The sequence below is a fragment of the Rhincodon typus genome, chromosome 24, assembly GCF_021869965.1.
Source record: "Rhincodon typus isolate 14 chromosome 24, sRhiTyp1.1, whole genome shotgun sequence".
NCBI classification, from domain to species: domain Eukaryota; kingdom Metazoa; phylum Chordata; class Chondrichthyes; order Orectolobiformes; family Rhincodontidae; genus Rhincodon; species Rhincodon typus.
This window is the reverse complement of record NC_063355.1, coordinates 36,383,288-36,408,007: the sequence shown is the minus strand read 5'-3', so window position 1 is coordinate 36,408,007 and position 24,720 is coordinate 36,383,288. Positions and strand designations below refer to the sequence as shown.

The following is a 24,720-nucleotide window of genomic DNA, read 5'->3' as shown; positions in this document are numbered from 1 at the left end:
GCCTGCTGCGTTCCTCCAGCTCCACACTGTTATCTCAGACTCCAGCATCGGCAGTTCTTACTATCTCTATATCAGGGGCAGGCAGCTGCCTGAGGCTCACCACCTAGCAGCAAACCCCAGGGTGCATGGCCCAGCAGAGTGCCTCTGCCTCTGAGTTGGGCCTGAGTGGCAGGCTTCAGCAGCATGCAGCCTTCTAAAGGGGCAATCTGGTGGCCCATTGGCTGGAACATTGGGTGGATGCACCCTCCCTGCTACTGCAGCCCCTTCACTGCGGATGATCTTTCTCCTTCAGTTGGATGGCAAGCTTGCTGTCTGGCCACTAATGGTCTAATTCAGGCAAAACTGATGCTGGGTGCCTGTTCCTGACATAATTAGACCTCCATTTAATTCTAATGTTGGGATCATAAAACCAAAATGCAAAATTGTGTCCTCAGTGTCTTTCATCTCATATGTACAACGTTGGAATATTTTAACAAGGCTGTTACTGCATATCAGATTTAAACTTAATGGTTGACAGTGTTCATTACAATAGCTTCCACTGTATTTTTGTCATTTAACTCCTGAGCACATGCAGCCTTATGTCTAGAGATACCATATTCATTTGCAAGCAAATGATTACCTCAGTGATCTCATGTTTTCCTAGCTCCAATTAGTGGAGTGTTAATTGTTGGCAGGTTTGTTCTCTCTTTTCAGTTTCCCTGGCCCTTCCCCACCCTTGTGGCCTCCCTCTGATTCCCATCCCACATGCAGCTTTCTTGTCTTCACTTGTATCCTTGGGGCCTTCCTGTCTCTCCCTACTCCATCATGGACACGTCCCTGCTCCTAGACCCCTCATAGCCTCCCCACCAGCCACCTCGTGGCCTCCCTCGCTCCCCACCTCCTGGTCTGGTATCAGCAAAAAGACTACTCTTATTCCTGGCTTCCCCCTCCTCCCTTGGCAAAACAACTACTAACTCTCTAGCTCCTGCTCCCAGACCTCGACCCTCCCTCCATTCCTTGTTCACTGCACCTTTAATCACAGATTGTTTCCCTCCCACATTTGTTGCTGATAGGTTTGCCATTGAGCCTATCAACAGCAAGCAGAGGGCAGGGCAGCAGACACGATAGGATGAATGACCTCCTCTGTTGTAGGATTTCAGTCAACCAGTCTGTGATTGGATGTGTAGTTCCTCACCGTCTCCTATGTACAGGGGAGGCACTTCCCTGATTGGCTGGCCCTGTGAGTGAATTTGCTGATTTGTTGGGCTGATTTTCGGGGGTGGATTTGTCACCTGTTTCCTTGTAGATAGGGTGTTATTCAACTCTCAAGGTAGCCATCTTGGATGATCCTTTTTTTTTGTGTGTTCTTTAAATATGCACTGGAGTTTCTTCAGTGGAAGACAACTCAGCATTGCCACACTTGAATAATGCGTTTTTGGGCAGGATTGACAAAGGGTCATGAGCAACGAGATTTATGGATCCTTCAGTCCTTGGTTGAGTTTTCACAAGGGCATGCACAGGAAGAATGGACACACGGGCAGTCAGTCCAGATCTTTTGAAATGTCCAGCTCCATTTTCCTAAAGCAGCCATATTATCCTGCAATGTGTTAAATGCCTCTTGCTGTTTACTAGGGGGCCGTACTTCGTCATTGGCATTACTTCACTGTTGCCGTTCCCATTGTATACTCTGACTCACTTTTTAACAAATAAAACACAATAGACATGCACAGCAAGTGTAAAGCTGCACAAAGTGAGATTTTAATTGTACATGTAAGAGGATTCTTAGAAAACCCAAGGATATCACAACTGATGTAGACGTATGAGATAACAAGATGCTGGATGAACACAGCAGGCCAAGCAGGAAGGCTGATGTTTCGGGCCTAGACCCACCTTGTTATCCAACTCCCAATGCCAGGTAGTCTCTTGGCTTTTTGTAAACATTAAAATACAGAAAGGGGGGCATCACCACCTCACTCTGGAAAGCAATCTTAATGGCTCCATCATGAGCTCCTCAAGTCTGCTCCAGCTATAACGGTGTTTATACTTATGTAATAAAAAAACTAATGATGGTTCATCTTGCCCTGCAGTGACCAGGAAGGGTCTGTCCTTTGACATCGGACCCCCCCCCACCTCTGTGTTGACAAATAAAGTAATCAATGCCCGTCACACCACCTCCCACCAAGTTCAGTAAAACCAACAAGTGCCTTTCATTCCACTCCCTTGAACAGAGGGCACATGTGGGGAGTGAGTGTGCATTTTTCTTTTTAATGATTCCTGAATGTGAGTGTTTGTTGACCATCCCCAATTGCTGTTGAGAAGGTGGTTCCCATACATCTGTCCTTATAACCAGTAGGAGTGATAGGTTTGGAAGATGGTAGGGAGTCTATGATGAACGTGGCGGATGGGCTATCCATCAATAGGAGATGAAGGAGAAGATCAGGCATGATCGCAATGAATAGCAGAGCAGGTTCAGTGGAAATTGTGGGTGAGGGGGGTGCTCGGGTGCTCGGGTGCTCAGCTGCTCCCCCTCTTTCTTCCCTTCTTAAGTTCAGAGGCTGATTGCTGGCAAAATGATACCGACAGGTTTTCCTTCCGCCAAGACAACCTGTAATCTTGCACTTCAGTTCTTCTGGCCTGTTTCACATTTCCTGACCCTTGCAAGTCGTTGAAGATGTTGAGACTGAAACTGTTCATCTGCCTCTAGGGCAAGGTTTTCCCAAAGCTACGAAAGCGAAGTCCACCTGGATCAGCAGAATCCAGTTCCGACAAAGAGGAGGAAGAGGCAACTGACTACGTTTTCAGAATAATCTTCCCGGGAACTAACTCCGAGTTTGGTACGTATCTGATAAGCCTGCGAATTTAACACAGTCATTCGTGCCTAATGAGGTAAGATGGATGTATGGTTTAAGGTTTTAGCAAAGATTTGTAACTCAGGTTGTGGGCGAGTTTGTTAAATTTCTCGCCGAGCTGGCTTGTTCTTGTTCAGACGTTTTGTCACCATGCTAAGTGACATTGTCAGTGAGGCCAAGCATGGTGACGAAACGTCTGAACAAAAACAAGCCAGCTCAGTGAGCAAGGCAACGACCTCATGGATGTATAGTGTTTACAAACAGCTGGAACTTCCTTGTTCATCCATGTGTAGACCTTTGCTAATTTGGTAATTAAGGAGCATGCTTGCTTTTTGAACAAAGAACAGGTCCTTTGGCCCACCAAGACTGCAGCGACACATGATGCCTTTCTAAACTAAAAACCTTTTGCCTCTACATGGTCCATATCCTTCTATTCCCTGTCTATTCATATATCTGCCAAGATGTCTCTTAAACATTGCTATCATATCTGCCTCCACCATCTCCTCTGACAGCACATTCCCGACAATTACTATCCTCTGTGTTAAAAAAAACAAACAAACCTGCCTCTCTCTTTTGTCACATTGTGCAATTTTAATTGATCAAAATCTGGATTATGTTGTTGTAATTATAGAGGAGAGCATTGTTTTCACTAACGAGCCCAGCGTAAAGAACGAAAGAACCAACATCCCCATCCAGGATACAATAGTGAATGTACACTCGGTCATTGTGCTGTTTCTTCATTTGCACATGGGATGAGGACTTTGCTAGCTGGGCCAGCATTTGTCTCATCCATACATGCCCCTGAGGAATGTGATGGTGGTGAGGTCCGACTGTATCCACATGGTGTAGTGACAACCCCAAAAGTGTTGTTAGGGAGGGAAATACAGGATTTTCATCCAGAGACAATGTAGGAACAGCGATACAGTTCAAGTCAGGATGGTGAGCGGCTGGGAGAGGAACTTTCAGGAGGTGGTGTCCATGTATGTGCTGCCCTTGTCCTTCTAGATAGAAGTGGTCATGGGTTTGGAGGGCAGGCGCGGGGAGAGGCTGGGAGATAGCGACTGGGCATGGGAAGAGGCTGGGAGATAGTGAGCAGGCATGGGGAGAGACTGAGAGGAGGTATAGGGAGAGGTCACAAGGTGCAGAGTTAGAGAGCACGATTGGCAATGGATAATATGGTGAATTGCATGATGGTCAGCAAGATTACAGGCCTCATTAATTACACAATATTAAATTGAAATAATGTTAAAAGGGGCCAGTGTTAAAAAAGGGCTTGAACTACAGACTGTATGCTTGTGAATGAGGTGGTGATCCCACAGTTAGCCACTACTTCACAAGCTACAACACTGCTGTTCAAAGTTGTTGCTTTAACAAATGAAATACCATTTTCTCTTCTGTTCATTAGTGGTCATTACTGTCTACATTTAAGTTGTACAGTAATGGGGGGATTGCACATACATATCACTTGTTCCAAGAAATGGCCAAGACGTTTGAGGCAAAAACAAGAAGGGTACTCAAATGAATTCAGTTTTTCTGGCGATTAATTCATCTTTCAATTTCATTTTTATTTTCTCTCCTGAAAGCTCAGCTGACTTCAGTGAACTGGGAATTGAGCATTGCCACTTTGTTGCTTAGCAAGTTCTGAATCAGTTACAAGATCAACTTGAAGAGTATCTTGAAGGACTTCTAAATTTGACTTGGTGGTTTTGAGTTGAAGATACATGAGCTGTATGTCTGGCACGCATCTATTTCATTAAAGCAAAACTGTAGAATAATTATCTTGGCAAGTTTAAATCCCAGATTGATTCAAGTTTGGTTCTGCCCTTTTTATTGTCCTTTGGCATGCCTTTCTACATTCCAGACTTGTACACCTAGATGGTTTGGCAGTGAGACTGCTGCTGTAAACTGTGGCTATCAATGCTGTTACAAAAGATTGATGTTGACCCACTGACTACCTCACAAAAACTGCTGAGGGAGAGGTAATGTCTGCACCGCCTAGAGAGCTTAATGCATTTCACTCAGGAATGACGGAACAGGTGGAGGCCATTCAGCCCCTCGAGCCAATTCTCCTATTCCGTGAGGTCATGGCTAATCCTAAATTAATTTATCTGTCTTGGTTCCTTGAATGCCTAAAATAAGTCGATCAACATTAAAACTGTCAATTGGTAAAATCCAAGATTTCAACTACCCGTTCCATGAAGAATTGCTTCCTGACAACAGCCTGGAATGGCCAAGCTCAAATTGGACTCCATTTGAACCCACTCCACCATTCATTATGATCATGGATGGACTTCCATCTTCCACCTTCTGGACACTACTCACGGGGCAGATTGTTTCTCTCGGGTGAATCCTTTTTAACATCTTGTCCACTTTCATCTTTCAAGCTCAAAGGGTTAATCTGTGTGTGACCTTTCCTCATCATTTTAATCCTTACAGTCTCAAAAATCATTCTCATTTGCTCCTATTTCAGCTCAGTGTTTGCACCCTCCCAGTCTGCGATTGTTAGTTTGTTTTTATTTCATCTGGAGCTTGCCAATGGATCTTTTTATGTTTTGGTTTCCTGGGTCTTGCTGCAGTTCCCCAGGATCTGATGGACGTCCAGGGCAGTGGAATCCCGCTCATGTGGCAGCCAAACACACGCAAGTCCTCCTGCTCCTCCTGCTCGCAGAGTGGCTCGTCTGACGGAGGGCCTTCCAATGGATGCAACCACGAGAGGTAAGACCCAGTGTGGAGGAGAGCAGGGCCACCACCAGTCAATCGTGTCTGCCAGAGTGTTCTTACCTTTCTACTGGGGCCTGGGGAGAAACGTCATTCGTGAGGGGTAAACGTTGCTGACCGGGCTCGTGTTCGCTGCCCATCCCTAATGACTCTTGAGAAGCTGGTGGTGAATCACCTTCTGAAACTGCTGCTGGTTTAGAGGTTAGGGACAATACAGAGTCTTGCTAGAGGGCTTTGGAGAGTCAACCGCATTGCTGTAGAATAAAAGCAAGACGTGCGAGAGAAATCTGTGGAGAGAGAAACAGAGTTTATGTTTTGAATCCAATATGACCTCTTCCAGAACTCCAAAACATTTGTTGTAGTTCTGGAGTCATATGTATGCCAGACCAGATAGTGATGGCAGATTTCTTTCCCTAAAGGTCATTAACGAACTAGATTCCAGTTGTTTAATGGTCATTGGGTTGAAAAGCATCATAATAGGTAAATGTTCTGGAATTTTACTCGGGTACCTTTGACGATAAAGTGAAATTTCAATAAACTTTCTCCCCTGGAGAGCACTCGGCACCCATGTTGGGGAAAGTTGCATCTCATCTGCAGGAGGAGTGAAAACACCTTTCCCCCTGCTCCTCTGTCATCTTGTACTTTGTGGATTCAGGTTCTGCCTTTATCCTGAGCTTCATAAAATTCAGTCTGTGTAGAGAGACGTCTTCTCAAATTTGATTAGACTGTTGTATCAATGTTTGCTTTGCCTGGGGCTTTCCACCTTAGTTGTCTGTTGTAATGCTAGGTCTCTGCCATTGACAGCCTGTTAACCTGTAACATCCCATTATTTTCATTCATGAATTAAAACGAAAAGGTTTTCAAGTCTCACTCCAGGGCCTGAGCTCAAAAGTCCAGGCTGACAGTGCAGTGAAGTACTGACGCAGCGTTTTAGTGTGAAAGTTGCTGTTTCTGTAATGAGATGTTGTTGAAACAAGGTGATGGCTACCTGCACAACTGGATATTAAAGTGAGGACTGTGGTGGGGGTGGGGGCGCGGGCGCGGGGGGGGAGGCGGTGAGAGGTGTGGGTGGGGTCAGAGTTGGGGATAGGGATCTGAGGTGGGGGTGGTGGTCTGAAGAAGGGTTGGGGTTTGAGTTGGGGAGTCTGGCCTACATGTGGCTGCAGATCCACAGCAATGTGGTTGACTCTTAACTTCCCTTTGGGCAATTAGGGATGGGCAATAAATGCTGCCCCAGCCAGCGACGCCCTCATCCCGTGAATGAATAAAGAAAGGTATGAGGTAGGAATGGGAGTCTGAGGGGACTGGTGGTGGCCTGAGGGAGAGATGGATAATGGGGTGGGGATGGGGCTCTGAGGGAGAGGCATACCTGAGGGAGGGGTGGTGGCCACAGGATGGAGATGATGATCTGAGGAAGGGCTGGGGTGTCACACTGTTGTTCAGAAATCTTCTGAGATTGTGGCTGACTATTGCTCAGTGACTGGCCTGCTCACATAAACCACAAAGGCCATTTGCCCAGGTGAGGTACCCAGTATTATTTCCGGTGTTAGCGTTACTGTCACTTGTCTCTTCCAGGGCACCACTCAAGATGCTGTGTGACAACATGAAGTACCAGATCCTTTCCAGGGCATTCTATGGGTGTATGTATCAGTTTGGATATGGGGAATTACCTCAGCAATGTGCTTCCATCTGCAGTGCTTTGTTTCGGAAAGCAAGCTGGTGTTACATTTTGGCATTCTTTGGCCAATTCATGAAGGAGAATACCTGAATCTAAACAACTTTACAAACTCCTGGACGTCTGCACAGAAAGGGCTGAGTGTTCTCACCTCCTCACGCACCTGGATCCATATACGCTCCTGGGAGGAGCCCAACCTCTTTAAAGGGCAACACAAGATACAGGAGCAGGAATAGGCCATTCAGCCCATCAAGCCTCCTCCGCCATTCAGTGAGAGCATGGCTGATTTGATAATCTTCAACCTCCCTTTCCCTATAACCGTTGATTCTCTCACTGATTAAAAATCTGTCTATCTCGGCCTTGCATATATTAAATGAGCCAGCCTTGGCAGCCCCCTGCAGTAAAGAGTTCCACAAATTCTCTACCATCTAAGAGAAGCATTTCCTCCTCATCAGTGTCTTACATTGGTGACCCCTCACTCTGAGCTTGCACCTTCTGGTGCTAGACTCTCCCACAAGGAGAAACAACCTCTCCGTTCTAACCTGTTCTAACCCCTAAGAATCTTGTACATTTCAATAAGGTCACCTCTCATCTTTTAAACTCCAGTGAGCACGAGCACAAGCTCAGCTCAGCTCAACTCAACGTCTCCTCATCAGACAATCCCTCCACACCTGGAATCAATCTCGTGAACGTTCTCTGGACTGTCTTCGATGTCAGTATATCTTTCCTCAGATAATTGGACCAAATCTGTTTATAGTAATATCAGTGTGATAATCATTTATTATCTCATAATTAATATAATTATTGAATATGATAATTCATGTGAGATGGCATTGTTTTTGGCTCAAATAGTACATTTTTCCAATATTGTGTCGGTATGAAGCCCAAATAGCATCTGATCGCATGGCTTGTGAGGATTGTGGGTGCGGCTTATACACTGATGCAGCTTATAGATCACCGAGATGCATTGCACAAGCCACCTTTGGGTGGGAAATCTATCAGGCAGACCAGTAAATTAGGGTGCACACCATTGATTTTATAGGTGATTGAGGAGGCATTGGGTGAGTTGTCCACCCGTGGTTAATTTGAGGCCTGAAAGCGAGTGGTTTTTTTGCCCGGTGCATGGCCTTATCCCACCTGCCAGTCCTTTAGAAGGGGCTGGGAGATGCCCATCATGTAGCTGGGAAGATTTAACCCTGCAGTCTGTGCTGTGCCAGCTGCTCGGTGATAAGACCCATGTCTCCTTCTCCCTGTGCCTATTAGAGCACTTCCCTCTCTCCCCACCCGCACTGCACCCAGCCCTGTCCAAGATGCCTCCTGCCTCAAATCCCGTCTTCCTGGGACCTGTCACCTTGGTCCTGGTGAGATGCTGGACTTGCCTGAGTGCTCAGTGTCCTTTGCTAAACGCCATGGCTTGGCCCAGTTGCAGTACCAGCAGTGACCACCACGGCTGCTTGGTGCTGTTGGTGCACAGAGTGCCAGCTTCTGGTTGCCAGCTCTATGAGGAGGTACCTCTTCCTGGAGGGGGAAGGAAGTTCCACCTTGTATTAGCTAAATGGCTAGCACCTAAAAGTTTGGAGCTGAGTGAGCTATCTAAGTCAAGGTTGAGGTGTGGGAGCCCTTCCTTGTAAATTCCAACCCATAAACTTTCTGCTTTGATACAGTTATGGGGAGGTGTGGGGAATGCGGGCTTTGAGCAGTGAATTCAGACGGTGCCAGCTCTGTGAAGAGTTTCAGCGGGTAGGGTTAGTGATGTGGCATTGGCTCTCTCTTCATGCACACGTTCCTTTGCTTCCCAGGGCTTGCCTACTGCAGGCATCTGTCCACCGTGAGGACCCACCTCTCTGCACTTGTCAACCATACCGTCATCTGCCCCGCCGCATCAGCTAACGCAGACTGCGGCCTGACAAGAGAGATCTGGCAAACGTTCCTGGAGGATAAAACGGTGCGTGGGGAAACGAGTCGTGGCTGTTGAGCAGAGCGGGTCAGAGGGCAGCATAGTTATCCCTGGGAGCTGTAAAACCTAGGCAAGGCTGCTTGTCTCTGTGTAAAGCTATCCATGCGAACAAGCCAGCTGTGTCACCACATAAATGGAGGAATTACCAGTGGCTGGCAATGGGAAATTAAATGCTTTATTTTCATTTCCCACTCCTCCTGCCTCAGGTCAGTGTTACTTTAGGTATTCAGGAGTCAAAGCTTCCCCCTTCTTTCTTAACCCTCTGGCTTTGACACCCACATTGTTACAGTGGCACAGTGGTTAGCACTGCTGCCTCACAGCGCCAGGGACCCGGGTTCGATTTCACCCTCGGGCAACTGTCTGTGTGGAGTTTGCACGTTCTCCCCATGTCTGCGTGGGTTTCCTCCAGGTGCTCTGGTTTCCCCTCTCAGTCCAAAGATGTGCAGGCTAGGTAGATTGGCCATGCTAAATTGCCCGTGGTGTTCAGGGATGTGTAGATTAGGTGGGTTATAGGGGGATGGGTCTGGGTGGGACGGTCTGAGGGTCAGTGTGGACTTGTTGGGCGGAAGGGCCTGTTTCCACACAGTAGGGATTCTACACTAACAGTGGACATTGTCCCAGTGATGTCGTTATGATTAACATTACTGAAGTTTGGACTCTGAGGGGAGAGTACAATCAGGGGTACAGTTCCCCTTCATTCACTCCTAAAGGAAACACTTGTGGACATGAAGCAAAGATAACCTCAAGTTCAACTGTGACACCATAAAATGAATGAAGGGACCCACAAGAATCTAGATACACACACGTGGATTTGGAGCAGGAGTAGACTATTCAGTCCTTTTTGAGCCTGCTCTGCCATTTGACCAGAAGATGGAATATCTGATTATGGCCTCAACACCAATTCCAAGCCTGCACGCTCTTGCCCTTTGAAATGATTGATAAGCATACACAAGGAGAACAGAACGGAAGTTTCGCTGATGAGAGTGAGATGAGGAAGGGTGAGAGGAAGTTCGTAATGGATACAATCCAGTTGGGACCGACAGCGTATATCACACTGTAGATCTGTGTAATTTCATGTGATAAAAGACCCTGTGGACTGTTCACCATTTGGGCATTTGTGTTGAGTGATGTGTGAGGTACCAAACAGTGGTGGCCTCTATGGAATTATCTTGAAGAAGATGTCCTGACCTGGAGAAGATGAGAGAATAATGCAGAAATCAGGCAATAAATGACTCTCTATTCTAAATACACGGTCACCATGTCATTAAAATTGATTACTAAATTTGGTACGATCAAGTGAGGAGTGGTGATTGGCTCCCCACTTTTTAATCTCCCTCTTGCTCAGTCCAACAAATATTTTCATGTTTTAGCATATAGCTGTCACCCTTCAATTAAACTAAGGTAACCAGATGAAAAATGGAGAGCCAAGATCAAGGTTTTCTTGAATTGAAAGAGAGTGAGTTTTATTACCTCGTAAACACAATAAAAATCAGAAACTGCTATATCCATCATTTGGGTAATAAGCTTGAAAAGAAGAACGGTGAAAGGGTGTCTATACTGACAGTAAAATACTGGCAACTGCAGTTTGAAGTTTGAGCTCTGAGAGTGAATCCTGAATCGCAACAGTTTAATTTATTCATCCAAGGGATATGGATAAGATTTATTGCCCAGAGGGCAGTTCAGAGTCATCCACATTGCTGTGGCTCTGGAGTCACATGTCGGCCAGACCAGGTAAGATGGCAGTTTCCTTCCTTAAAGGAACCAGGTGATAATTGTCCCATGGTCGTTATTAGATTCTTAATTCCAGATTTTTATTGAGTTCAAATTCCACCATCTCGCCTAGGTCTCTGAATTAATAGTCTAGGTATAACACCATCTGGACACCCTGCCCCCTCCCAACCTATCGTCGCTGTTGTTAACAGCTGTTTTCCTGTTTCCTCAGAAATAGCAGGGCTCACAGATAACCTTGATTTCTTGGTGAGCAGTGAATTTTTTTTCCTAAACACTTACTTCCAAGTTGAGAGACAGGGGAGAGAAGAGCTTTCAGAATCCTTGTTGTTACCAGACGATGTTGCTTTCTGTCTCCTTTGTTGCTCGAAGCGAGTGCTAAAATTTGCCTCCGATATTAAAGCCAAATGGTGACAGTTGCTTTGTCATTTTCACTGTGACCATGACAATTTTTGTAAATGCAACTGCAGAGCTATGAAGAACAGGAACTCTTGCGTCTCATTTACTACGGTGGGATCGAAATGGAGATTCGGAAGGAAGTGTGGCCATTTCTCCTGGGACACTATCAATTTGGGATGACCAAGGTTGAAAGAAAGGAGGTTAGTAACTCAGATGGCCTGCTGTTTTGGCAGTGCAACACTGGAAATAATAGATTTTCAGGAGCAGACTTGCCATCCTTAGACTGGACTAAGTATATTCTGAATTATCCTGATTTTTTTTTTTAACATCCTAATATGATTTCCTTTGTGGTTCAGACATATTGGTGCCCGCCCATGAATAATTCTGCTTTCAGTTTGTCCGCCTTACTGAGCCAATTTGTTATCCCTCTCTCCCCCAATCTCAAAACTCTCCTGAAAGCAATGACCCGTGATCAGGATCTTCCTGAGTTTCAGGACGAGCTGGGCTGGGGAAGAGGTTAGACCACCCACATACCATTACATCCAAAACACACAAGATCAGCTGAAGACAGCAACAATGCTCAGGCACCAATACATTGCAAGCAACAACAACAGCCTACATTTGGAATGTGCCTTTAATGCAGCAAAATGGCCTGATATGGGGTCAACTTGACAAATTGATAAAAGAGGACTTCAGGGAAAACAGGGCAGCGATTGTTATTTCAAAAACATGGACGGAGAGGGAGCCTTAACACTGTGCAGTTTAAAGCTCACTCTGGTGGGTTCAAACTTCTAAACTTTATTCAGATTCATTAATTCATATTACAATTGCCACACTTCAGTACTCGTGCTCTTTATCAGCTTTGTTTCCCACAGCCTTTCATAGGCATTGTCTGCTTTTTTTCCCACTGAAGGCCTCTGTTAGTTTGGTTTCTTCCTACCAACCTTGACTACATGGGTATTGTTTAAATCCTTACTAACTTCACGCTTTCAGTGCCCCCAATCCATTGTGGCCCTTGCTGTTGCCTGAGCCCAATCTGCTGCCCATACTAATAGATACTGGCCAGATATTGAGTTTAGGATTGTAAAGATACTTAGTTATGTCACCTGTAAAGTTTGACCCAATACAATAGGCTCAGTGCAGTCATTGCGTCACTGTCCCAACAAACATCAGCATACTGCATTTGGATAGTGCTTTTTAATGTAGTGAAGTGCCCCACAATTGTGCTTAGGAGCATGATCAGGCAAATAGTGGTGCCAAGCCAGGGTATTGTCACAGATAAGAGGAGGAGATGGTTTTCACTGTCCTCCTCTCCTGCCCATAAAGAGGGGGTGATTTTTAAGTTCCTTTTTGTATTTCTGTTTTCCCTTTCAAAATAATATGCTCTGGTGTGCTTTTCACATATTTTGTTTGTGAAGTCCAATTTTCAAAATAACCCATAGCAAATTGCTTTGGGTGAAAATGAAGTAGCGTTTATTGCTGCGTTCAAAACCTTGGTTCGCAACACACATTCATACGCACATACTTACAAGAAAGACAGGAAAGAAGTTACAAATTACAAAGTACTTCAAATCAAGGATGTCACAGTTAGTTTGTGTGAATTAGAGAGTTCAGCTACTCATTATCCAGTTGAAGTTCTTCCAGTTGGCTGTACATAGAAATCCCTTATTTTGAGCTCAGACTCTGTCAAATTACTGATGAGTGGTAGTTATAAGCTGGGAATTGGCTCGCTGCAGGCAAAACACTGGTTTCTTTACAGGAATCAGACATATGAGTGATATTGAAATCAGAGGCAAGGAATCAGGTAGCTTGGAGTGGCTTACTCTTCAGGTGTTACAAGCAGACTGATGAACAGAAGCCAAAGTTGTCTAGTTTAAAGATGACTCGAATAAACTACCCATTTCAATCATGTGAATGGAGTTGGAGTTGAGACATTCAGTTAGAGATGAATTTTGATGTCTTCTCTTCAATGGCAGATAACCGTGGAGTCATTTGCGCTAAGTCTAGCATCATGAATTTTGATCTCCTTTGGCCAGAACTGGGGATGACATCTTGTGTACTCGCCCTTTTTGTTGGATTGGTTGAAATGTTCATACTATGTAAGGGGAGTGTCACATCCCAGGAACGACATGTTCACTTTAGTCCTGGTAATTACTGGACATTTCTGGAAGAAGTCAATTCGCTCATCGTGTGTTCAGCAGCCATTTAAAAACAAAATGTCGAGTGCATTTTACAAAGAATTTATGCAAGATAACATAACCTTAAAAAGCAATAATTTAGGGTCTCTCTCTTCTTGTCCTCTGAGCATTGCAGTAGACCATAAGACATAAGAGCACAATTAGGCCTTTCGGCATTCGAGCATGCTCTGTTAAATGCTTTAAGAAATGTTCTTTTGAGGACAGACAGTCAGAGAGGTAAAAGCAGAGAATTCAGGGCCTAATGGCATGGCCAGCAATGCTGGGATGAAATGTGTACGAGATGTGAGAGCTGAGGAAGGCTGGGCACTTGGAAGGTTCTAGGACTGGAGGAAATTAGAAATGGGGAGGGATGGGACTATCAAAGTTTTTGGAACAGGAGGATGATAATTTCATATTTGAGGCAAGGGCATCATAACTAGCTCCTGTGCTACAAATTGTGCTACAAATAGTTTGTGCTACAAATTGGAAAAGTCAGTCTGAAATCATCGTTCTGGTCATAGAGTAATTATAGCACAGACAAAGGCCATTCAACGCATTGAGAACATGACAACTTGCTGTACTCCAATCTAGCCAGTCCCATTCCTTCATGGTCTCCCCGTAGCCTTGAAAGCTTCATTTCCTCAAGAACCAGCCCAATTTTCCTTCAAAGTCATTGAGCATATTGGCTTCCGCCGACCACTCACTGTGTAAAAGGTTCTTCCTCACAGCACCCCTTCACCCCCTCCCCCTTAATACCCTTGCTCAGAACATTAAATGGAGTTTGCATGTTGGCTTTTGATATTCAAAGTCAAATAATTTCAGCCCTGTTGATCGTTCAAGCACTGCTTTTCTTGAATTGAAGCTTTAATTCAAGAGATTTGCCCTGTGGTCAAGTTGCCTACTGCTGGACTCTTCCCTAGCCATAAATTTATTGGCAGTAGGTGCCAGGGTCCTAAACTGAGAAATTCCTTCAGTAAACCTCAAGATCCACTCGGAGCAAGTAGGGGTGTTCGATCAGAGTTGGAATGGCTTCCATCAGGGCCCACATGATAGCTTTGCAGCATTAGCCAGTGGAAAGCCAGGCTCGGAGTATCATACACTGGAGTGGTAGCCCCTGTAGAATGACACAAATTAATGTCTGTACTGCATGTTGCAAGGGGAATGATAAAATTCTCAGCACCTGCTGGTTTTGTTCAAGGCTGTTCCTGTTCCCCCTCGACCTCAGGTCGACGATAAGATTCGAACCAGCTACGAGCAGACCATGGGCGAGTGGATGGCCTGCGAAGCGGTCGTCCGTCAGCGGGAGAGAGAGTCACATGCAGCAGCGTTGGCCAAATGCTCATCCGCAGTCAGCCTGGACGCTCAGATGCAACGGATGCTTCACCGAGACTCAACAGTCAGCAATGAGGTGAGGGTCCGTGTGAGAGGTGCATGGAGCTTGAGTAAAGGAGGAAAGGACCACCCAGAGCAGTGCTAACAACAACAGCAAGTTGCATTTATGTGTCATCCTTAATGTAGCTAAAACAAAATCATTGAGGAACCAAATAAAGAACGGGCTATCCTGGATTTGGTTTCGTGCAATGAGTAGGAGGCAATTAATAATCTTGTTTTGAGAGATCCTTAGGGAGAAAGTGACCATAACATGATAGGATTCCAAGTTTTCCCAGCACTTTCTGTTCTTATTTCCCCTTCCTCCTGACTGGATTCCACCCCACTCGTCATTCGGAACCTGATGCTGCTCCTATTTATTCCCGTCACCAAATCGGAGTGGTATTAGCCCATCCCAGCAAGCTTTCTCCACACCCCATTTCCCCCGCGCCCCCCCCCCAATATTAAACACAAGCACTGTAACAGAAAAAGAAGCATCAGCTTCCTATCTCAATGGTCACCAGAAATAGGAACAAGAGTAGATTCGAACATGGCATTAATCTTAATGCTGTATGTCATGAAGAAGTACAGTCTTCTGTTAAAGATTTCCTTCATTAGAATTGAGGAGATTAAAGAGAATTTGATTGAAACTTTTATATGATAAAGCGGTGGAACGGAATAAACAGGAGCAGATAGTCCCCAATAATTGATGAGTCTATAACAAGAAACCATAGATTAAATATAAAAGCTTTGGGACAGCGAGCAGGAGAAATCTTATTACTGAGAGGCTGTGAAATGTACAACCAAAGATAATGACTTGAGCAGGAAATATGTCAGTATTTAAGAAAAGCTAAAGTAAGTCTTTGAAGGAAATGGGGATAAGAAATAGAGGAACTTGCAAAGCACTGAAGATTAGGACTAGGGCTCCCATGGAAGGTAATCACTGACATGGTCTTGCTGAGCCCAACAGTCAGTTATTTATTCAAGGATCTGGATGTCTCTGGCTGGACCAGTATTGACTACCCTTCCCAAATTACCCTGAAGAAGGTGGTGTTGAGCTGCCTTCTTGAGCCATTGCAGCTCTTGGGGTATGGAGACACCATAGTGACGTTAATAACAAACGAGCTGTAGGACACGTGCACGCACACCACACGTGCGCGCGCACACACCACACATCCACCCCGTGCCTGTGACTCGGCCTGGACTAGGCCGATTCTCCTAAAACACAAACCTGTGCCTCTCACCGCTCCCCAACCTGAATATGATCAAAGAAAGGATATTGTATGAGACAGTGTTTACCGCCTCACCTTCTGAATACATGCTCCCTCACCTTTGTGCATTTCCCAACACTGAGCTGAGAAAACAACATTGACTGTACCCACTGATTATAGTCACACATAAAGACGTTACTGCAGTTTATGGGTTTAAACATTGAAGGTTATGAAAGTTGCTTATGTTGTAACTTCTTTGGATTTCTCATCTGTCCTGATTGCCTGACTAGAATAAAATGACCTGTTGTTGTCTTCCTGTATATTATCCAAGTGCCCATAACAATGTAATCATGCATGCAGCAGCCAGCTCGGATCCAAATCAAATTTTAGACCTTCCTGAGCTGTGTGAACCTTCAAATCCAAGTCATCTAGAGGGCTAAGTTATCTCCTGATTCCCTGAAGGCTGTCCACTATTTAGAGTTAGTGCAAATCTGGTGAGCAATGGAATACTCCAAAAATAGTCAAAAGCCTGATGCCATCTTGGACGAAGCAGTCAGTTTGGTTTGTTGGCATCACATCCACTACCTTCAACATTCAGTCTCTCCCACCATCAACGCACATTAACAGTCACCTACACGATGCACTGCAGCAAATCACCAAGGCTTCTTTGACAGCACCTTCCAAATTCCACAACCTTAGCCATTTAGAAGATCAAGGGCAGCAGATACAAGGGAACACCACCACCTGCATGTTCTATTCCGAGCCACTCACCATCCTGACTTGCAAATGTATTGCTGTTCCTTCACTGTCGCTGGGTCAAAATCCTACAACTCCCTCTGTTGTGGGTCTGCCCATGGACTGTGGCAGTTCAGGAAGCTTGTCCCCACCTTCTCCAAGGCAACTAGGGATTGGCAGTAAATCAGAGATAGCAAGAACTAGCGGATCACATTTTGTCCTGTGAGTTAAATCTAGCTTGGTTGCACAAAGAGACAGTGTAACAAGCTGCCAGTAAGTGTGGAGGTGGCAAGATTCGAACCCATGCTGGCAAAAAGACTGGATTCTAAATCTAGGAGGATCAAGTGTTACATGGGGGTAAACCAGACACGTTGACTTACCTGCCCCTCTGACGCTGCCTGACCTGCTGTGTCCCTCCAGCTCCACGTGGTGTTGATTGGCAGTAAATGCTAGACCACACATGAGCAGTTATACCCTGCAAAAGAATGGAAATAGTTGATGCTTGACCCCTAGCTGCTCTTCCATTTCCAGGGGAAAGTTACTTCACTGTTTGCAAATGAAACTAACAACTGTAAAACGTTTAACCTCATAAACACAGGATTTCTTCTTTTGGGGTTTAAGTTGAGTAGCAGTGGGGAAAGATCGTGCAGTGACTTAGTACCCACCCACTTCCATGTCGAAGAGCTGACTTTCAGTTCAGAGCAGACTGGTGGAATGAAAATCTCCCTCTCTCGACAGTTTAGATGGAGTGACCCTTGATAGTCTTCAGTCAGTTACAACAGCCCAGTCAGATTCCATAAAACACGAACAAAAGCAAAGTTGCTGGAAAAGCTCAGCAGGTCTGGCAGCACCAGTGAAGGAAAAAAAACAGAGTTAACGTTTCGGGTCCGGTGACCCTTCCTCAGTTCCTCAGCAACTTTGTTTTTGTTCCTGATTTACAGCATCCACAGTTCTTTCGGTTTTTATTCAGATTCATAAAATGCTGGTCCAGCTGTGTAGCCAGGAGTCTGAGACAGTGAAATACCACGATGATAGATCACAGACCAGGCGCAGTTCACTGAGAGTATTGTTGGGCTGTTAGGTGGACAGCAAGGTTTGAAATGGTGCAGAGGATCAATCTCATTGAATTTGTCTTTATTTTTGCTCCTCATCCCTTTTAAAATAAACTCGGAAATGTAGACATTCATGCTTTGCAAAGGACGGAGGGAGTTGGTATCAATTTCAGACAACTTAACACGATTTTTAAAAAATGTAATCATTAAATAGCAAGAATATGGCAAAAAAAACTGATGTTTTGATGTTTTATTGTTTCATTGTGCAGTTTCTCTTCCCTTTACTTCTCTAAGTGCTGTACTGTCCTCTTCCAGTCTTCACAGAGTTGTGGCTCAGACAGTCAGAACCATTTGCGCCTGCAGAGTGACTCCAGCACAAGTACACAGGTAGGTTCCAGCCTTTCTCTGAAATCCTGTTTGGGTGCGCCTCTGTTTGTCATTCATCGTTTGTGCTGCTAAGCTGATACAAACAGCGGTGGCAGCAGGAGGAAATGGGTACATTAATGATCTCAACCTGAAGTAAGTCATGTTGCCTCTGGTTTCAAAGGACAGAATACCACTCAGACACAGAATGGATTAGATGGTGCAGTCCCTGCCTGTGTTTCAACAGCAAAGGCAGCTCACCGATTGCATAGAAGATGACTCTGAGCATTTTGTATGGGTGGAGAGAGAATTTAAAAAAAAGTTAAAATAGATAAGTTGAATAAAAGCAATATTTGCTGAGCGCTGATTAGGGAACCAGGAATAGTTTAGCGCAGAAAGACACCATTCAGTCAGTCTAGATTGTTAGCTCCTTTGAAAAACTATCCAGTTAGTTGGGCAGCATCTGTGAAGAAAAAGTCAGAGTTAATGTTTCGGGTCTAGTGACCGTTCCTCAGAACTGGACCCAGAACGTTAACTCTGATTTTTCTTCACAGATGCTGCCAGACCTGCTGAGCTTTTCCAGCAACTTCTGTTTTTTGTTCCTGATTTACGCCATCCGCAGTTCTTTCGGTTTTTAATCCAGTTAGTCCCTGTCATCAACAATTTCTCATTGAATGGCAGAGTAGAGTTGATGGGCCAGATGGCCTAATTTCTGCTCCTTTGTCTTATGGTCTTAGGGTTGAGGAATGGGCCTGGGGTGGGGGTGGGGGTGGGGGTGGGGATCTGTTATAATGTTTCCGCTGGGACTGAGTGCATTTTCAGCAGAGGAGGTGAGAAAGTTGAGGGACTGGGAATAGAGTGGACAAGAAGGCACTTAATAGTGTGGGGAGTAAAAGTCAGATTTGTCTTCAAATACTAATAATCGGTCTTAATGATTTAATAGTATTGAACGGAAGCTATGGCAATGCATAATTCCATGTAAGTATCTACATTAGCTGAATTGTGATTAAAAGTCAACAATATTTACATTAACTAAGATACTGGGTTTAAAGTGTTTACATAATGCCCTCAGCCGTAGTAACAGATATTATGTCCAGGATGAGACACCCACCTTGCTCATCAATGTTAATCTCAAATCACTCACCATATGTCGTGTTGTTTGTCAGACTCTGCAAAGACCATGGGACAGATAGGTTGCTCGTTATTAAGTCCTTGTCACTACAGTATCTGAGTCGATGCAGTGGGCTCCTGAGGCCCACTCAGGCTCCAACAAACCTCCCCTTCCCAAATGCCATCAAGAGTCACCTTGTTTAACCAGCCACCCCTTCCATCGAAGCCTCAGGGATGAGGATTGGGGTGGTGGGGTGTGGAGTAAGTACAGTGGGGAAGATGAACAAGCTGTTGGCCTCCATCAAACTGAGTCAAGCTCCTGTGGTTTGGTGCAGATTGTCTCTCAGCCGCTCAATCACAAAATGCTGAATGGATCACCCACTCTCAGCACGGACACTATGGACTGAAGGGACTCTTCTGTGCTTCATGACTCTATGAACCTCTCAGTTCCTCCACCCAATCTGAGCATGTTGACTTCCACAGACGTTTTAATGCCTGTGCAACCCGGAATATTGCAAGCATTTGGTGGCCTCCATCTACACCCTAAAAGCCTCCCACCCTGCTCCTAAATTGTCACTCAGTCAGCTTCCCTTCACAAATCTTTTGATAAGTCCAGTGTTTCACCTCCATCTTGGAAAGGGTTTGAGTTTGCTGATTGGCTTTGGGATGCTAGGCACTCAAACACGGTCAGGTTCATGAGTAAGCCAATAGTGACTGGACCCAGAGTGCACTGCTGTCACCTGTGCCTGGCATTCACCTCATTTCAAGCTGTGAATATAATGTGGGAATGAAAAGTGATCATTATAAAGAAAGGAGCATGGTACTAGGGTCAAAACACTGGACCAAACATCAATATCAGGAGAGGCTGTGGGTCTCTCTTGTGTTCACTGGTCACAACAAGAATGTTTGAGTGCCAAATTGGTGTTCAGGCTCTTGTACTAGGATGGAATATATCAAGTTTTGTTTTTCTTCTTGATTGCTCTCGTAATGTTTCCTTCTGTAAAGTGAACATGTGTGGTTAAGAATGGTTTGGGCATCTCTGTTATGGCCCCTGTCTCTCGTTGAACAACCTACTGATGCAGTGGGTTATTGTAACCCCAGCAACTCAACCAGCAGGATCAGATTGCCCTATTTTACACTCCAGCTCATTCTTACATTCAACCATGGCTATGTGGATTGCACTGTGAATCAGGAGATTGTGTGTACAAGTCTCCCTGAAGGACCTTGAGTGTGTGGTGTTGGCTAACAGTCCAGCACATTACTGAAAGAAGTACCACCTTCTTAATGACTAAAACCTTGTCTGTCCGTTTCATAGAGTTATTGACCAAATAAGGCAGGTTTTCTGGTTCAGTGGAGTTCACTGGTAAACAGCTCCCAAACGTTTGTGGAGTAATAGTCATACAGCGTAGAAAAGCTACTTTGGCCCACCCACTATACCGACCAACAAACACCAAACTACACTAATCTCATTTACCTGCACTTAGCCCATAGCCTACTACACCCAAGCGTTATAGTTGCCCACCTGGATGCTTCTTAAATGTTGAGAGCACCTGCCTCCACCACCCTTGCAGGCAGCATGTTCTATATTTCTACCACCCTCTGGGTGAAATTTTATTTTTGTAAATCCCTTCTCAACTGTTTACTTCTCACCTTAAACTTGTGCCCTCTGGTCTTAGACATGTCTGCCATGGGGAAAAGATTCTCACACCTTACCCTGCCTGTACCTCCTATAAATTTGTATACCTCAATCAGATCGCCACCCCTCTCGGGCTCCTCTGCTCCAGGGAAAACAAACCCAGACTATCCAGTCCAGTCTGTCTTTATAACGGAGACTTTCAATCCCAGGCACCACTCTGGCGAATCTCTTTTGCACCCTCTCCAGTCCTTCTGACAGCGTGGCGACCAGAACTGCACAGTAATCTGTCTGTGGCCTAACCAATGCTCTATAAAGTTGCAACAAGACTTCCTTGTACCTATACTTTGTACCCCATCTTACAAAAGCAAGCATCCTGTATGCCTGAGATAGTAGGAACTGCCGATGCTGGAGAATCTGAGATGACCAGGTGTAGAGCTGGATGAACACAGCAGGCCAAGCAGCATCAGGGGAGCAGGAAAGCTGACGTTTCGGGTCTAGACCTCTGTATGCCTTCTTCCTCACCCTGTCTACTTGTGCTGACACCTTACAGGATCTCTGCACTTGTGAACCAAGTTCACTTCATTCCTCAACATTCCCTAGTCACCTACCATTCATTGTGTATAATCCTTCTCTTGTTAGACTTCCCAAAATGCGTCACCTTGCACTTTGGAAGATGGAATGTAATCTTCCATTGCTCTGCCCAATTTAACAGCTGATCAGTATCAGACTGTGTCTGAGACCATCCTTTTCACTATCAACAACACCACTCTTTTCTTTTCGTCTGCAAGCTTACTAATTATACCTTCTACATTCACAACCAAGTTGTTAATGTACGTAACAAACAACAAGGGTCCCAGCACCGATCCCTGTGGTACACCATCGGTCACAGGCTTCCAATCACAAAAACAACCCTCCATCTTTGGCCTTTGCCTGTGTGCAAGCCAATTTTGGATCCGATTTGTTCACTTGCCTCAATCCCGTGGACTCTCGTCTTTTGGTTCAGCCTTCCATGCAGCACCTTGTCAAAGGCCTTACTGAAGTCCATTTAACATCATCAGCTGCACTGTCCTCATCAATACATTTAGTCACCTTTTCCAAAAAACTCAACTAAATTGGACAGGATCTCCTTCTAACAAATCCACGCTGACTATCCCTGATCAATCCCTGCCTTTCCAAGTGTGGATTTGTCCTGTCCCTCAGAATTATTTCCAATAATTTCCACTGATGTCAAACAAACTAGTCTGTAATTACCTGGCCTATATCTGCTGCCCTTCTTGAGAGGAACTGCCTTACCTATCCTCCAGACATCTGGTAGTTCACTTGTGGCCAGCAAGGTATTAAATATCTCTACCAGAGCCCCAGCAAACTCCTCCCTTGCCTCCCATAGCAGCCTGGGATGCATCTCGACAAGCTCTGGAACCTTTTCACTTAAAAGATCCCGTTGCAGTATTAAAATAAGAACAGTGGAGTTAGTCTAGGCCTGAAACGTCAGCTTTCCTGCTCCTCTGCTGCTTGGCCTGCTGTGTTCATCCACCTCTACACCTTGTTATCTCAGATTCTCCAGCATCTGCAGTTCCTACTATCTCTGGCCACTTATCTCATTGCTTGTTTGCGGGAGCTTGCTGTGCCCAAACTGCACATTAAACAATGACCATACCTCAAAAGTACTTCAATGGCAGTAAAGCACATTTGGGTGTGACAAGGTCAGGGCAGATGTCAGATAAGTGCAAGTTATTTCTCTTCATTGGCTGAGGTTCCTCCTGGCCCTGTAACGTTAAAAGAAAAACCCAGAGGGAATCGCCTCCCTAAAGTGAGCTACTGGAAAGGAACCAGGGGATACAGCAGACAATGTGCAGCAAGTGAGAACAAAAAAAAGTTTTATATTTAACAAAAAAAATGTCACAACCCTTTATTGCCTTCCTTGCTCAGTACAAAATACTTCCAGGGAAATGTATCCTCACAAAATTAGAGTTTATCTGTCAGAAAACAAACTATCCGACCTCGCCACCAAAGACATCTTTCCCTCCCCACCCTTATCTGCTTTCCGGAGGGACAACTCTCTCCGTGACTCCCTTGTCCGCTCCACACTCCCCTCCAGCTCCACCACACCCGGCACTTTTCCCTGCAACCGCAGGAAGTGCTACACCTGCCCCCATACCTCCTCCCTCACCCCCATCCCAGGCCCCAAGAAGACTTTCCACATCAAGCAGATGTTCACCTGCACATCTGCCAATGTGGTATACTGCATCCGCTGTACCCGGTGTGGCTTCCTCTACGTCGGGGAAACCAAGCGGAGACTCGGGGACCGCTTTGCAGAACACCTACGCTCGGTTGGCAATAAACAACTGCACCTCCCAGTCGCGAACCATTTCAACTCCCCCTCCCATTCCTCAGACGACATGTCCATCCTGGGCCTCCTGCAGTGCCACAACGATGCCACCCGAAGGTTGCAGGAACAGCAACTCGTATTCCGCTTTGATACCATTGGGCTGCAGGGTTCCCATGTGGATTTCACAAGTTTCAAAATCTCCCCTCCCCCTACCGCATCCCAAAACCAGTCCAGCTTGTCCCCGCCTCCCTAACCTGTTCTTCCTCCCACCTATCCCCTCCTCCCACCTCAAGCCGCACCTCCATCTCCTACCGACCAACCTCATCCCGCCCCCTTGACCTGTCCGTCCTCCCTGGACTGACCTATCCCCTTCCTAACTCCCTACCTACACTCGCCTTTCCTGGCTCCATCCCCGCCTCTTCGACCTGTTTGTTTCCTCTCCACCTATCCTCTCCTCTCTATCCCTCTTCTATCCGCCTCCCACTCTCTCCCTATTTATTTCAAAACCCCCTTCCCCTCCCCCTTTTCTGATGAAGGGTCTAGGCCCGAAACGTCAGCCTCTCTGCTCCTATGATGCTGCTTGGCCTGCTGTGTTCATCCAGCCCTGCACCTTGCTGTCTTAGAGAGAGGGAAGAACAGTCAGTAGAAATCAAGTCACATGACAGTCAGCAACATTGAGGAGACATTGTGCATGAGATTGAGGGTTGAAAACCACTCCCAATCCCAATTAAACACAAGGCGCTGCGTTTGTTTTTTTTTTCAACTGAGAGATGTAGGAAAATTGGTTCACAATTTTAGACAAGGAGACTGAATGGTTGATTGAGTCGGCTTTCAGATGGACGCAACTTTGAAGGTTGATGTTGCTGCCTACCTCGGTGTGAGTTACAGCCACTAGCACACTACCACTTGCAGTGTAACCTTTCCTGGTTTTTGCTTTGCTCTCAGGTGTTTGAATCTGTGGAAGAGGCCGAGAGTGAACAGCTGGAGAAAGAAGTGGGCACTGACGGTGATAAACGGGTTGCGCCCATTCCCAATGGCACCTGTTCACCAGACTCTGGGCTCCCGTCCTCTCATAATTTCTCCACAGCATCTGGCTACTCGGAACACAGCTTCAGCACAGAGGAGGTGATGCAGTGCAGTCAGCACACTATGGCACAAAGGTGGGGTGGTGGGGTATACAAAGCAGAGGAAGGATTTCCTCCACAGCAGGAGCTGCAGGACAAAGCACCCTCCCTGGAAGGGCTACTGGAAGTACTCCCTCTGGATGAAAGATCTAAAGAAACACTTCTCATAGTGGATAGATCCGAACAGGCGGTTCCAGTGATGGTACAATCAGAAGATGCAACTTCTGTCACAGAAGAGGGATCAATAAAAGTGGCTCCTGTGACGGATGGATCTGAGGAGGTAGCCCCTGCGGCGGATGGATCTGAGGAG

At 45.7% G+C, this 24,720-nt stretch overlaps 1 protein-coding gene across 1 annotated transcript in view; it reads left to right on the top strand.

Moving 5' to 3' along the window:
* sgsm1a (small G protein signaling modulator 1a) overlaps positions 1-24,720 on the top strand; it is a 110,111-nt gene that overhangs the window by 73,678 nt on the left and 11,713 nt on the right. Inside the window, 8 exon segments of the mRNA XM_048611492.1 lie at positions 2,684-2,813; positions 5,405-5,543; positions 7,122-7,186; positions 9,021-9,166; positions 11,377-11,505; positions 14,708-14,890; positions 18,164-18,235; positions 24,232-24,719. Of these exon segments, the coding sequence (XP_048467449.1) occupies positions 2,684-2,813; positions 5,405-5,543; positions 7,122-7,186; positions 9,021-9,166; positions 11,377-11,505; positions 14,708-14,890; positions 18,164-18,235; positions 24,232-24,719 (1,352 nt within the window).